Source organism: Triturus cristatus, chromosome 7 (assembly GCF_964204655.1).
Source record: "Triturus cristatus chromosome 7, aTriCri1.1, whole genome shotgun sequence".
NCBI classification, from domain to species: Eukaryota; Metazoa; Chordata; class Amphibia; order Caudata; family Salamandridae; genus Triturus; species Triturus cristatus.
This window is the reverse complement of record NC_140590.1, coordinates 606039532-606052199: the sequence shown is the minus strand read 5'-3', so window position 1 is coordinate 606052199 and position 12668 is coordinate 606039532. Positions and strand designations below refer to the sequence as shown.

General features: G+C 42.7%; 1 protein-coding gene across 1 annotated transcript in view; it reads right to left on the bottom strand.

Annotated features, from left to right (window-relative positions):
- ANKFN1 (ankyrin repeat and fibronectin type III domain containing 1) overlaps window positions 1–12668 on the bottom strand; it is a 1480122-nt gene that overhangs the window by 979439 nt on the left and 488015 nt on the right. Inside the window, exon 4 of the mRNA XM_085614412.1 lies at window positions 4781–4975. Coding sequence (XP_085470538.1) covers window positions 4781–4975 — 195 coding nt within the window. The remainder of the gene's footprint in view (window positions 1–4780; window positions 4976–12668) is intronic.

The window sequence follows — 12668 nt, the reverse complement described above, 5'->3', positions numbered from 1 at the left end:
TTCTACAATATTAGGGCCGAAGAGCACTTAGTAAACAATCAACTCTTTGCTGGATATTCCAGTGCATAGAAAAGAAAGTTATCCAGAACCTAATTTTCTTGAGGCGGATTATGCATTATGTTCCAGTGTGCTCTGGACAAGATGGAGCCTCTTGATGGCCTTTGAGCTCAATCCACAAGAGTAAAAGATACAACTAGATCATGGCCAGAGGCAGTGATTTGTTGGGCATAAGACTGGCGGCTTCATGGGCTTCCATCCGTACCTTCACTGGACACTATTGTATCAATTCTCAGGTCACAGATCTGGGTAGAATCCATCATCGTTCTTTAGCTCACTTCACCACCCCAGTTCAGACCTGAACTGCCAAGCCAGGTCTTCCCTGGACCAGAAACAAGTGTTCTGGGACCGGTTTGAGTAACACCCCAAATCAGCCAGGCTAGCTGGAATCCAGTGGCAAAGTGAGCAAGGGAACCATGTCTGGGTATATTCTGCCAACCTATGGTGAACAAAGCAAACACAAGGAGATGATGGATGGAGCACTGAAACATTTCAGACACTCACCACCAGTCACAGATCTGGGTTGCATTCCTCATCGTTGTTTATCTCACTTCGCCACCCCAGTTCAGACCCAGCCATATGCAAATCAGTCATGACCCTGTTCCTCATGGCAACAGTCCAGCCCGAACTGCCAAACCAGGTCTTCCCTGGACCGGTAACAAGCAGAACAATGATGGATTCAACCCATATCTGTGACTGGGAGTGAGTGTCTGAAAAGTTTCGTGCGCCGTTCATCATCTCCTTGTGTTTGCTCAGTTCTGCAGGGTGCCGTAGTTTATATTCCACTCCTTAGACCCACCATCTTTGGGGACTACTACTTTGGTTTCGATTCAAATGGTGTGGAATCTGTGGTTAGGCTTATCCATCAGAAAAATCATGTTACTTACTATCAGTAGCACTCTTTCTGGTAGGTACTCTATCTGAATGCAGATTCCTCATTGTCCTCCATCCTGTCTGTCGAGTGGATGTCTTTTTTGTTATATGGTCTGAAGTTAGATTTCATGCACTGTTGACATCCTAAGTTGTCAGTCGCTAAGTGTCTGAAGGTGCAGAAATGTTCTGTTGGTGAACAGAAGTCAGGGAACAGGGATGGTGCATATATGTGACTCCATGTAGTCATTTTGAAAGTGGGATGAGCTGCCAAAGAATCGAATGGCACCACCAGCTAGAACTTGGGCGCTCTGCAGAAAGCTTTCTGGATCCCATCTGGCACTTGGGAGATTTTAGATAGATGAGAACTCTGCGGTTATATAGAGTATCCACCAGAAAGAGTGTTATCAAAGGTAAGTTATTGGTTCATCTAGATGGGAATGATCTCTAATAGTAAAATTACACTATTAGTTTGTGAACACCAAAACAATAGTAAAGTTACTACAGTAAGTGTAAACGTACACAAAAGTTAAAGTTTGCCTTTCTGAATCAGGCCCACAGACTATCAATAGCACAGACAATGCTAGCAACATTGCTGAAAAGCATGCACACTCATCCCAATCAGTACTGATCCCCATACTCATGCAAATTTCTCCCATTTGATCATACAGATGTGAAAAACACTTAGGTCTTCATAAACAAATACCTGAACTTATTTCACCCAACAGCACACATAAGGTCCCAGCTCCTCTCATGACAGCAAGTCTATTATTAACAGTGCAGACCCTCCACTCCCAAAAACATCCACCTGAAACCACAACCATTGTGTCTCACATCCACCCTGCACATATATTGACATCTCCTCTAATAACACAAGTACCTTGCACTCCCACATGTATGAGCTCCTCAACAACAAAACCCTCCATGAGGGACAGCTATTTCCAAATGGGTTATCAGGAATGGGGTTAGTATCTGTATGTTGAGTGCGCCTACCGACTTAATAAACCCACTCAGGTTAGAAAACCCAGTTCTACATACCCCTTAACAGCTGGAGTGAGAGCAGAAGGCAATCCCCAGAGAAGAGTCTGTTAAGTGAAGGCTAAACTAACAATTGGTAAGTAAAGAACCAATCAGAAAAACACTCCCAAATCAATTTAGAGAAAACTTAAATGCGAAGCAAGACTCTCCGCCCATTAATATAGGCCAAAGGGAACCAGAGATAGGATTTTTTAAAGTTTTAATGCAAAAAAATCCAAAGAAAAAGTAAAAGGCAAATGAGAAGCCCATGCTCGAGGACGACTGAGATATATGTGGAAATTCAGGCCAACTGCAGTGAAGTGGAAGTCAGATATATTAAGCTATATGTTCCAGTGAAAGTTTTCATTTTCAGACTTCATCTCTGAAATTGAAGTTGGAATCTTGCAGTGTGGCAAGCTCCAAGGCTGTGGCTGATGAGGATCCCTGAATGTCAGATGAGTCTTCCTCAAGCTAGTGCTGAATCCACTGGCTTTGATGTCAAAAATGCTTTGAGTCGGACAAACCTGGATTTTGTTACACCGAGGTAGCTTTGCAAGTCTGCAGCCTCGCCCCAGGCCAAAGCTTTATCATTGGACTGAGTCACTTTTTGGAAGCCAAAATTCTCCAGCAGGGCACAACTGGAAGCTGTAGCCCAGCCTAAATCCAAGAGAACAGATACCTTCATTGCAAGGTCTTACTGGGTGGGATCTCTCTGAACAAGTCTCAGCACCTTGCCCTAGCCCTCCAGAGGTAGAAAAAATGACTAAGTCTAAACTTTTTGCTGGCAAAGTAATTTGCCTTCAGTCCTACAGCCCCCACCTCCTCAGGGGAGGCTTCAAGGCACTAAGTCTCTCTCCAGCAAGGTCTCCTGCAGGGTCCAGGTCCACTAAAGCTATCCTGGCTTTGGGTCAGATATCCTGCTTTATCCATCCCTGAAGCAGGAGTAAAGAGACCACCCACTTGACACTTGGAAAACAGCTCCCAGGCTACCAGCAGGAGTCAGATGTCCTCAGCAGATGTCAGGAATCAGAAGACTCCCCCCAGTAGGGCCACCTTCTTCAGGCAAAGTCTCTCCAGGTATGTTCTGATGAAGTGGTGGTTGGGGTGCCAGATACCATGTTCACTAGCCTACAATCCAATCCATACTAATGTCTCATAGAGCCCAGGTCATTTTGAGGCACTTCTTCGTTGCTGCTAAATTACCCAGCTTCTGCTTCAAGAATGATTATATCAATATTGTGGCCTATCTTGCCTCCAGTATTGGTACTACCTTTCTTTGAGACCTATCTAAGTGGCATACAGCTTCTCATGAGAACACACTAATCTAGTATACCCTTCAATAATTTTGTGTAAAAGTCACAGACACTCAGGAGTAGTCAGAGTTCATGAGATGTGCCGACTAATGTGGGATTAAAAGTTCTCCTGGATCCACAAAGATTTTATGTGAATCTCACAAGATGTATGAGGAACAAGTAGACTCTCTAATAACCTCATACCCTACCTTTGATGCACATAACTGTGTGGGTAAAGCTGGTTCTCCTAAATTAACACCTCGTTTTTACATGAAGACCAGACCCTCTGAAATGCCCACAGATTTTTATGGTCGCCAACAACTCTCTGGTACACCCAAGGATACTACGTGAGACCCATGGAAGCTCTTAAAGACGGAGGGGTATATTATCAAGAACGGCGTTAGAATTATCGCTGCTTTAGCAGCAGGAAACTGCCGCTGAAGCGCGATAATGGGCTTGATAATATGCCCTTGAGAATTCCAATAGAAGCCCAGGTTCACACCAGAACATGGGCTTCTATTGGAATTCTCAAGGGCATATTATCAAGCCCCTTATCGCCGCTTTAGCTGCAGTTTCCTGCCGCTAAAGCGCCGATAATTTTAACGCCGTTCTTGATAATATGCCCCGGAGTGCCCTGAAGAGGTTCTTGTTAGTATAGGCTAGGAAAAAGAAACAAAATGGCCTTCAATTTTTCATTGTAGCATTTTCAAACATCAAAAAATTATTGAAAAGACTTTACTTGAACTGAATTTTACATCACCTACCTATCAAAAGTGTAAATATATAAAAGCATAAAACCCCTTAAAATCCCTTGAGTGAACGAATCTTAACACTGCAATGGAACACCTAAAAGTTCCTTCATGCCCAAGTTAAAGTAGCTAGACAATTCCTCTCTTCTCCAAAGCACTGGATCTTAACCTTGAGTCCACAAAGCCTATTCAGGGGTCCGCAGTTGCTTCGAAAATTAACTATCATTAAGAGATTATTAAAGTGTACATAAATAAAGAAGCAAAATGTAAAACTGAACATTCTAAAACGTTTTTTAAATGTTAAGAAATTTGAAATTGGAGACTAAATACCAGCTTAGTATCATCAGATTGATCAGTGGAGCCATGCAAGTGCATCACACAGAATATAGTATGGACAATGAAGTGGCCACAGTTTGATTTAGAAACGATCCAAACTTCCCATTATAATTTACATTTTCATTTTTTTAAATATTTGTTTGTAAATTAAAATAATTATTTCATCCTTTGTGTATTTGTTTGATTAATGCTTTGTTTTTTTGTGTGTGTATTTTTGTATTGTTCAAAAATAATCGAAAATGATTAGGCCAGTGGGCCCCCCACTTCCAGTAATGATTTGGTGGGGATCCCCAGATTCAAATATTGAGTCATGAGTCAGAGTGGGTCCCCAGGTTCCGGTGATGATTAAGTGAGGGGTTCACAGATGTCAAAAGGTAAAGAACCACTGATTTGGACTATGCAATCACAAATATATTGTCTCTTAATATTCTTGCATTTTATGTTTTCACTTATGCTTACTAGAATGTTCAAAGCCTGTTTTCATCCGCTTGTACAACCGGTATCTCCACTCCCAGGACTTAAGCTGTTTCTCTTTGTCCGAGTTCTCCATACTGACACTTTCACTCAACACTTGGGCAGAGAGTTCGCTGACTCTCTGTTGTGCTTCTTGGACCAAACTGTTGAGATGCATTGATCGACTTTCAAGACTTACAACTGTGAAGATAAGAAAACAGATGTGAATATTTCTTTAAAAGTGGAGAAAATAAATAAATTCAATAATCAACAGGCCAATGCAATAATCTTTCACAGCAGTCATGAATATATAAGACCCTTCTCTTGAACAAACCCCAAAAATAGGCCACCTAAAATAATTAAGTCCAATCTCTTAACTTTGGAAGGTAAAACAGTATGGACAGTTCTAAAGCAATTCCATTGGCATTTTACTACACTTGTACAACTTATGCTTTGCATAAATACCGATAGGCATTTTTTTTAGTTGAACTTTTGGTATGTATGTAAACGTCTCTTTCATAACTGCCAACCCTTCCAACACACACATTGTGAATATTTAATTGACTTGTGCACTTTGCCCTCTTTTCAACCCCTTAAGGGCAGCACACTGAAGGGCCCGGTCTTAGGTCCCATACTTCCTCCCTCCTGGAGTGACAGAGAGAGAGGCATCGGTAACTGCAGTGCAGAACATTTACCTGTTATTACAAAGTGAACCCCGAGGATATGTTCAGCTGAAGTTTCCGAATGGAATGTTCCTGTTCCATGGAGTTACTGTGGATTTCGTTATCCCTACGGGATTGGTAATTGCCATTAAAGGGCCCTCCAATCACAAATGCACTTGAAATAAAGAAACAAGGGAAGATTTCTGCAAATGCATTTCAAAATCTGTGTAAATGCACTTAGAGTCTTTTAAATGATATTAATAAGGGCGGAAAAAGCTGCTTGAAAATGCTCTAAAAAGATGTTGAACATGTAGTATTTAAGATATAAGATATTAGGGGCTCACGATCAGCCTGTAAGAGAAAGGAAAAGTACAAGAGAACCATAAACAGTAAGCTCGGTCACTTAAATAACCTCATTCAGGACCACAATCACAAGAATTAGCGTGCGTGGCTATATGTGTGTGACAAGTGACAATCATCTGTGCACACACGATAACATGAGAGATGTAATCTCTCATACCTTACCAAGAGCCTCAACCTATGTGCTCCATGGGATGAGGAATCGCGGGAAGGCCCCTTTAGTCAGGCTCTAAAGGGTTAAAAAAAAAAAAAGTAGCCTTGGTAAGCATATATATCAAATATACATGTACAAGGTCTGCTTGTTGTAGCATGCGCAACTGCACTCACACCACACATCCCATGCACACCCTTACTGCATCAAGGTGCACCTTCCGCTGTAGCACCTAACTGTGTCCGTCTCTCCTCCCCGTCGATAACTGAACTGGGAGAGCGAACGTTTTCAAATAGTGCTCCTAATTGAATAAGTGGCGGAAAAACGCTGTGATTATTGTTTGATTAATATTATTGTTAATTGCCTCCATGATCGTGGGATCCGGTGTCTTTATGAGAGCCAGGACAAGGATATGCCTGTTTGCCTGGTTTGTTATTAACAAGTTGCTATGTGTCAAGTTATTCACCCGCCGTGATCCGGTATCTGAATGAACACGAACCGATGAGCTGGCAGTTGTGGGCGCGGTAAGAGGCGGAGTCAAGAGCGGGCTCTCGTAATGGGAGTTGTTCCTGTCCTTTGCGTTAGGTCCATAAATGAGGGTCAGGCTTGCTAGATCCTCGCACCGGTGTATGGTTTGAGGAAACGGGGACCAGCAAGGGTGCCCCGGTCAGAGGCTGAGTCAGGAGTGGGCTCCCGTAATGGGAGTTGTTCCTGATATTCGTGTAAGGTGAGTAAACAAGGGTCAGGCTTGCATCGGTGTATGTTTTGAGGAAAGGACCAGCAAGGGTGCCCTGTAGTTGAAAATTTAAAATTAAAAAAGGAGATTAAAAAAGGAAGAGTTTCAAAGTGCCAGTGGACACTTGAACATCAAGCTTGATTGCCCGATCGAGTCAATAGTAAGGCATGCTGATTTTAGAACAGACATTAGTAATGTATTGTAAAATCTATAAATGTTATGGGGCCAACAGGAGGGTGCCAGAAAGGGCGTGGGCCAAGCTTTGCCAAAGGGTAGTGATTAAATGTATCCCCATCTCTTGTGATTGCGCCCACAATCAGGCGCCTGCCAGCCCATCGGTTCGTTCACTCAGACACCGACACATAGCAACTCGTTAATAGCAACCCAGGCAAATAATCACGGCGGTTTTCCACCACTTATTCAATTAGGAGCACTATTTAAAACCTGCCCTCTCCCTGTTCAGTTATTGACAGGGAAGAGAGACGGACACAGTTAGGTGCTACGGCGGAAGGCGTACCTTGATGCAGCAAGGGTGTGCATGGGATGTGTGGTCTGAATGCAATTTTGCATGCTACAACAAGCTGACCTTGAACATGTATATTTGAAAAGTAGAATTCAGGAACCTAGAAGGGCGATCATTAATAAGAATATGAAATCGCCCATTTACCAGCATATCAAAGAAAACCATATGTGGGACATACATTTTAGGTTCCATGGGATACAAAGAATTTTCCCTAGAGCCAGGGGTGGAGATTGGGAACTAATGATCAGAAAACAAGAGGCAAGGTGGATAAGCAGATGTGGAGCGGTGGTCCAGGGCTTGAACAGCGATAATTAATTGCATTATTTCTTAGATTAAATTGAATGATAGGATTCCTAGGATGGCTAGTATGTTTTAAGATATGTGTGGGAATTTGATTTTGCCATCTAACCATGATAAACTTATATCAAATAACAGCATTGATCCATTAATAGATATGAACTAAGTGGACCTAGATCAACTCTGCATCAAAAGAGTTGTAGATGAATTAAAAGACCTATAGTTGGAAGGTTGTTGGGAAGCTCGGTTTAAAATATCAAATGTATTCAAGAAACAATGGGAATTGAGAGGGAACCCCTAATATGTGTCGACTGATATTCAATTATATCAATTTTTCATCAATAGTTAGACACGGGCGGGGCTGGGATATACATAGTATTAAAAAGACTTGTGTATTTATCTAAAAACTTATAGCCGAAAGGATTTTTGTTTGCAATTTTAGAGGGAAACCTGGCTTGAATATCCGAGTTGTCCACGAATAAATGGTTCGCTCTCCAGGTGACCAATGGGATGTTAGGGAAGTAATTTGGACCAGAGGGGGAAATGCGGCTCTAAATTAAGTAAAAATGAATAAAAAGGTTGGATACGTGTCAACGATTGTAACTGAGAGGTGGAACACTGAATCAAGATGGGACCAATAGCCGAATATTACTCATATATTAAGGAACGACGTGGGTGTCTCGCTTATGATTGGATAATAGTATATTTAAAGTGCAGGACTTGAATGCGTCACTCTGGATTGGTTCTTAAGAATTTTAAATAGAGGTGGTGAATTGTCGCATATTGCAGCGGGATTTATCGGGCCTGGTTGGCGAGGAGAGAACTTCCTAGAGACGCTTTGTACGCAAATTGAAGGTGAGCAGATGATTTCGAGAATGGCGAGCTGTGGGGAGAGTGGGGAGAGAATAGAGATCGGAGTAAGCACATTGAATAGCGGACATTTATATATATTTTTCCTTTACAGATATTAGGAAATCAATTTAGAGATCTTTAAAATCGATTGGGAAGGTGGGAAGAACAGAGGAAAGGAACTGTTTTGATATTTATAAAAAAAATAAGGTGAGCTAATAGCGATATTTAGACAAGCTTAACAAACAGATTTAACCGCAATACTTAATATCGGTAATTCTCCCTTACAGAATTTGGATCGTATAAAAAAAAAGGAAAACGGAATAAGAATTCTAATGGACAGTGAAAAGTAAATAATTTAGGGGAGAGGGCTTTGATTCTAATGGGGAGAGGTTAATAATCAGGATCTGTGAGGAAATTATAGGGACAGAAGCCGGGGCATTATGGATACATACATTTCAAATAGGACCAACAGGAGTATGAACGGTTGAAAATGTCAGTATTTTAACTAATGATATGGACAAAAACTTTTGAGAATTGAAGAGAGTGCACCGGGTTTCCTGATTGAGGTGGATGGGTACTACCCCTATTATCGACAGATATAAACCTTTGATAAATGAAGCCAATGTTAGTCATGATATATCATAGACCAGTGTACAGGTACCAGTCTGATAAAAAAAATATTGAATTAAAACTGGTGAAAGCTATGTATAGGTGAATTTAAGTCGGAAACTGTACAAGTTTGCGGTTTGAAAAGTATGTTATGTAAACAGTTTCAGAATGTTGTTGAATATAATTTGTCAGTATATTTTTGGGAGTTTTCTAACACAATGGAACACACGTTTGCAGTTGATTATAGACTGTTCTATATTCATGTGGAAATGAATATGCGCCATGAACATTTTGGTACTTAGTTTGATTTGATATGTTTATTCTTTATGTGGAAGGGATTTTCATTTTGTGTTTTCTTTTAACATCCCTGATGATGTCCCATGGGAGACAAAACACGTAGGCTGGCTGTATTGAATTTTCTGATTGATCTGTGTTTAGAAGATTTTGGAACAAATGTTAACAAAGATGAATAAGTGCCAATAAAGACAAGTGGACAAGGAAGCGTGCATCGGAATTTTGATTTTGTATGGACTTCAATAATTAATTGTGAAGGAATTCATAATAATTTTATGCTCCTTCTGTGTAGATTTAATCTTTTGTCACATGTATATTTGATGTATATGCTTACCATGGCTACTTTTGTTTTTGTTTCTTACCCCTTCAGAGTCTGACTAAGGGGGCCTTCCCTCCATTCCTCCTCCCATGGAGCACGTAGGGTGAGTCTCTTTGGTAAGGTATGAGAGATTACATCTCTCATTTTATCGTGTGTGCACAGATGATTGTCACTTGTCTCACACATATAGCCACGCACACTAATTGTTTTGATTGTAGTCCTGAATGAGGTTACTTAAGTGACTGAGCCTACTGTTTATGATTCTCATGTACTTTTCCTTTCTCTTACAGGCTGATTTTGAGTCCTCTGAAGTGGAGAGTGACAAAGGTCACCCCACCCAGTGGATGTTGGTAAGAACGGAGCCCGTTTGATAAAGGTCCTGATGAATGCCATGTACCCCTTAGAAACACTGGGCAGAAACATGTTGACCCTATTCACTACAGTGAGGGGACAGTAAATTTCCCCACGTCACTGTCCACTTTTCTAATACCATACAGCCGCCTACCTTATTAAAATTCATTTGACGGCTGTAATGATTTTTAAACTTCAATCGCTCCTCATGGTCCCCCACTTACTTTAGAATTGCATCCCTGTTGCCAGGTGTATGCCCGCCCTCTATTAAACCGAGATACCCTGGCCACTCTCGAAGCCAACAAAATACACAAGAACCAGACTTCAAGCAAGCTGGGCCTCACGAGTTCTGGTTCCCCAATACCACCACTAGCATCTTGAATACAGATGGAGATAAAGTCAAAATGACACAGACAAGGGCATCTACAAATCTGCTCTCAGATGCTATCATCAGCAATTCAGAACCACCAAACACTCTGCGCTCACTATCCATATTGAAATTAGCACAAAGGAAATCTTTGCCATTGTTAAAAAATTCCCCTCTCTGGAAGCAAACTCCACCAGTGTAACCCCCACTTGTGACCTCTGATCCAGGTGTCCCTATTATTTGTTTAGCAACAAGCACCGAGATCAACAGCATCTATGAAAACCTCGAGCTCAACTGCACCTTTCCACCATCACAGCCCTCCTGACAATATCTACCAATACCCAGAGGCCCACCCTGATGACCTGGCCCATCATCACCACTCAAGAAACAACCACGCAGTCCATATGCTCAGAGCACACTCAGACCCCTTTTCTCAACACATCTTCATGGAAGGACTAGACCACAGAAGAGCAGCCTTAACCCCAATACTGAACACCTCAATCATGACAGCCGCCAACCCAGACACCTAGAAACATGCCACACTACTCCCCCTCCTCAAAAACCCCTCAGAAGAACCGACAACACTAACCAGCTATCCATTTAGCTCCCTTCTATCCTACCTGGAAAAAAGTAATGGAAAAGATGATGAACAAATGCCTAGCAACCCACCTTACTGACAACTACCTCCTCGACACATCTCAATCTGGATTTAGGCCAAACAACCATACAGAGACTGCCCTCATTTCTTTTTAAAATATATTTTTATTGATTTTCTCCCAACATTAAACCTCTGGTAATACACAATATAACATTTCAGGTCAGTACCAGGCATTATATCAACATTAGGTGTTCAACCAGCGATTTTAGGAATAGGTTCAATCACCCCTCTAGGGCCTCCAATCATAGTTATCTTTTCCATTAATCGCCCCATAGTTTGGGAAAGGTGTGCTTCCTATACTCCTTTGGCACCTGTGTCCAGGATCCGACCAATCAATGTATCAATAGATATAGAAGCCAGTTTCCCCCCCAAACCCTTCCCACCCCATGCTACCGGTGTGTCCTCCTGTAGGATATTAACAAAGCTAACCACACTGTACAACCATTACTATCTATGCTGCTCCTCTCCCCCCTTTCTGATTGGGTGAGTATATCAGGGTCTAAGTCCGAAGCCTGCACCCCTTGGAACTGTTGGAAACCCACCATGATCTGCTTGCTCACGGTGTATCCTCCTGCATTCGGGATCTGTAGAGTCACTACCAATGCCTCCCATGCCTTTGCTGTTTCTAGCGCCCTATCATTATTTGACCTCCTAGCATGCTGGAAATGCACCGTGCTCTCGCTCATTGCCCACTTGGGTACTTCTGCCCTCCAGCGCGCAATATTGGGTCCTCGCCTAGATTTCCAGTGCATTGTTAGTTCTCTTTTAGCAAGCAACAATCCTAGATCCAAGAACTTACTCGTAACCTTTGTCTTCGATGTATGAGGAAATCAATGCAGTAAGCAGGTACCCATCTCCGGTTCAACCTGTCGACCCGTAACATCACAGAGAGCATCAACAACTTCCTCCCAATATGTCCCCAATTGCGGGCAACTCCAGAGCATGTGAGGAAACTCCGCCCCCTCCAAATTGCAACGTAGGCATTGGGCAGTATTCAATCCAAAGTACCTATTAATCTTGGCCGGAGTCAGAGTTGGTAGGGCAATAGCACACCATCCTCATACATGTCCCCCAGCACTTGTACTCCCAACTCCTCCCACACGGCCAACGCTGTCCAGTCCCCCCATGTGGAAGGGTAGTGCGCATACCCAGAGGAAGTTCCGGGGCGTACGGTCGAGTTATCCCACCTCTAACTTGGGTCCTATTCCAGCCTAGCTGCAGCGCCCTCTCTTCATGCGTTAATGACCCAAGATGCAATCCTTGATGGAGTACAATAAAAGAAAATACATGACGCGGGATCCACCGACCCGTCGGATCATCCGGCCCTCCAAATTCTCTCGCCACTGCCTGGGTAAACCACTGTAGCTGGGCCGCCAAATAATATAGTTTGAAATCAGGAACCACCCAACCACCCTCAGCCCGGGGTCGCATCATTGTGGTCAAAGCCATTCGCCACCTGCCAGTCCCCCACAGGAAGCTCCCTACCAGCAATCGGAGCGCTTTGAAAAAGGAGCTCGGTATCCGAATCGGCAGTGTCCTAAAATAGTATAACAACTGTGGCAGCGCCACCATCTTCAGGAGTGCCACCCGACCCGCCACTGATAACGGCAGTGTGCTCCAAAACTGTAAACTGCCCTTAATCCCTCTCAGGGCCCTGACTACATTACCATCTAATAGGTCCTCCTGGGTATGATAAACGTTAGTACCAAGGTAGG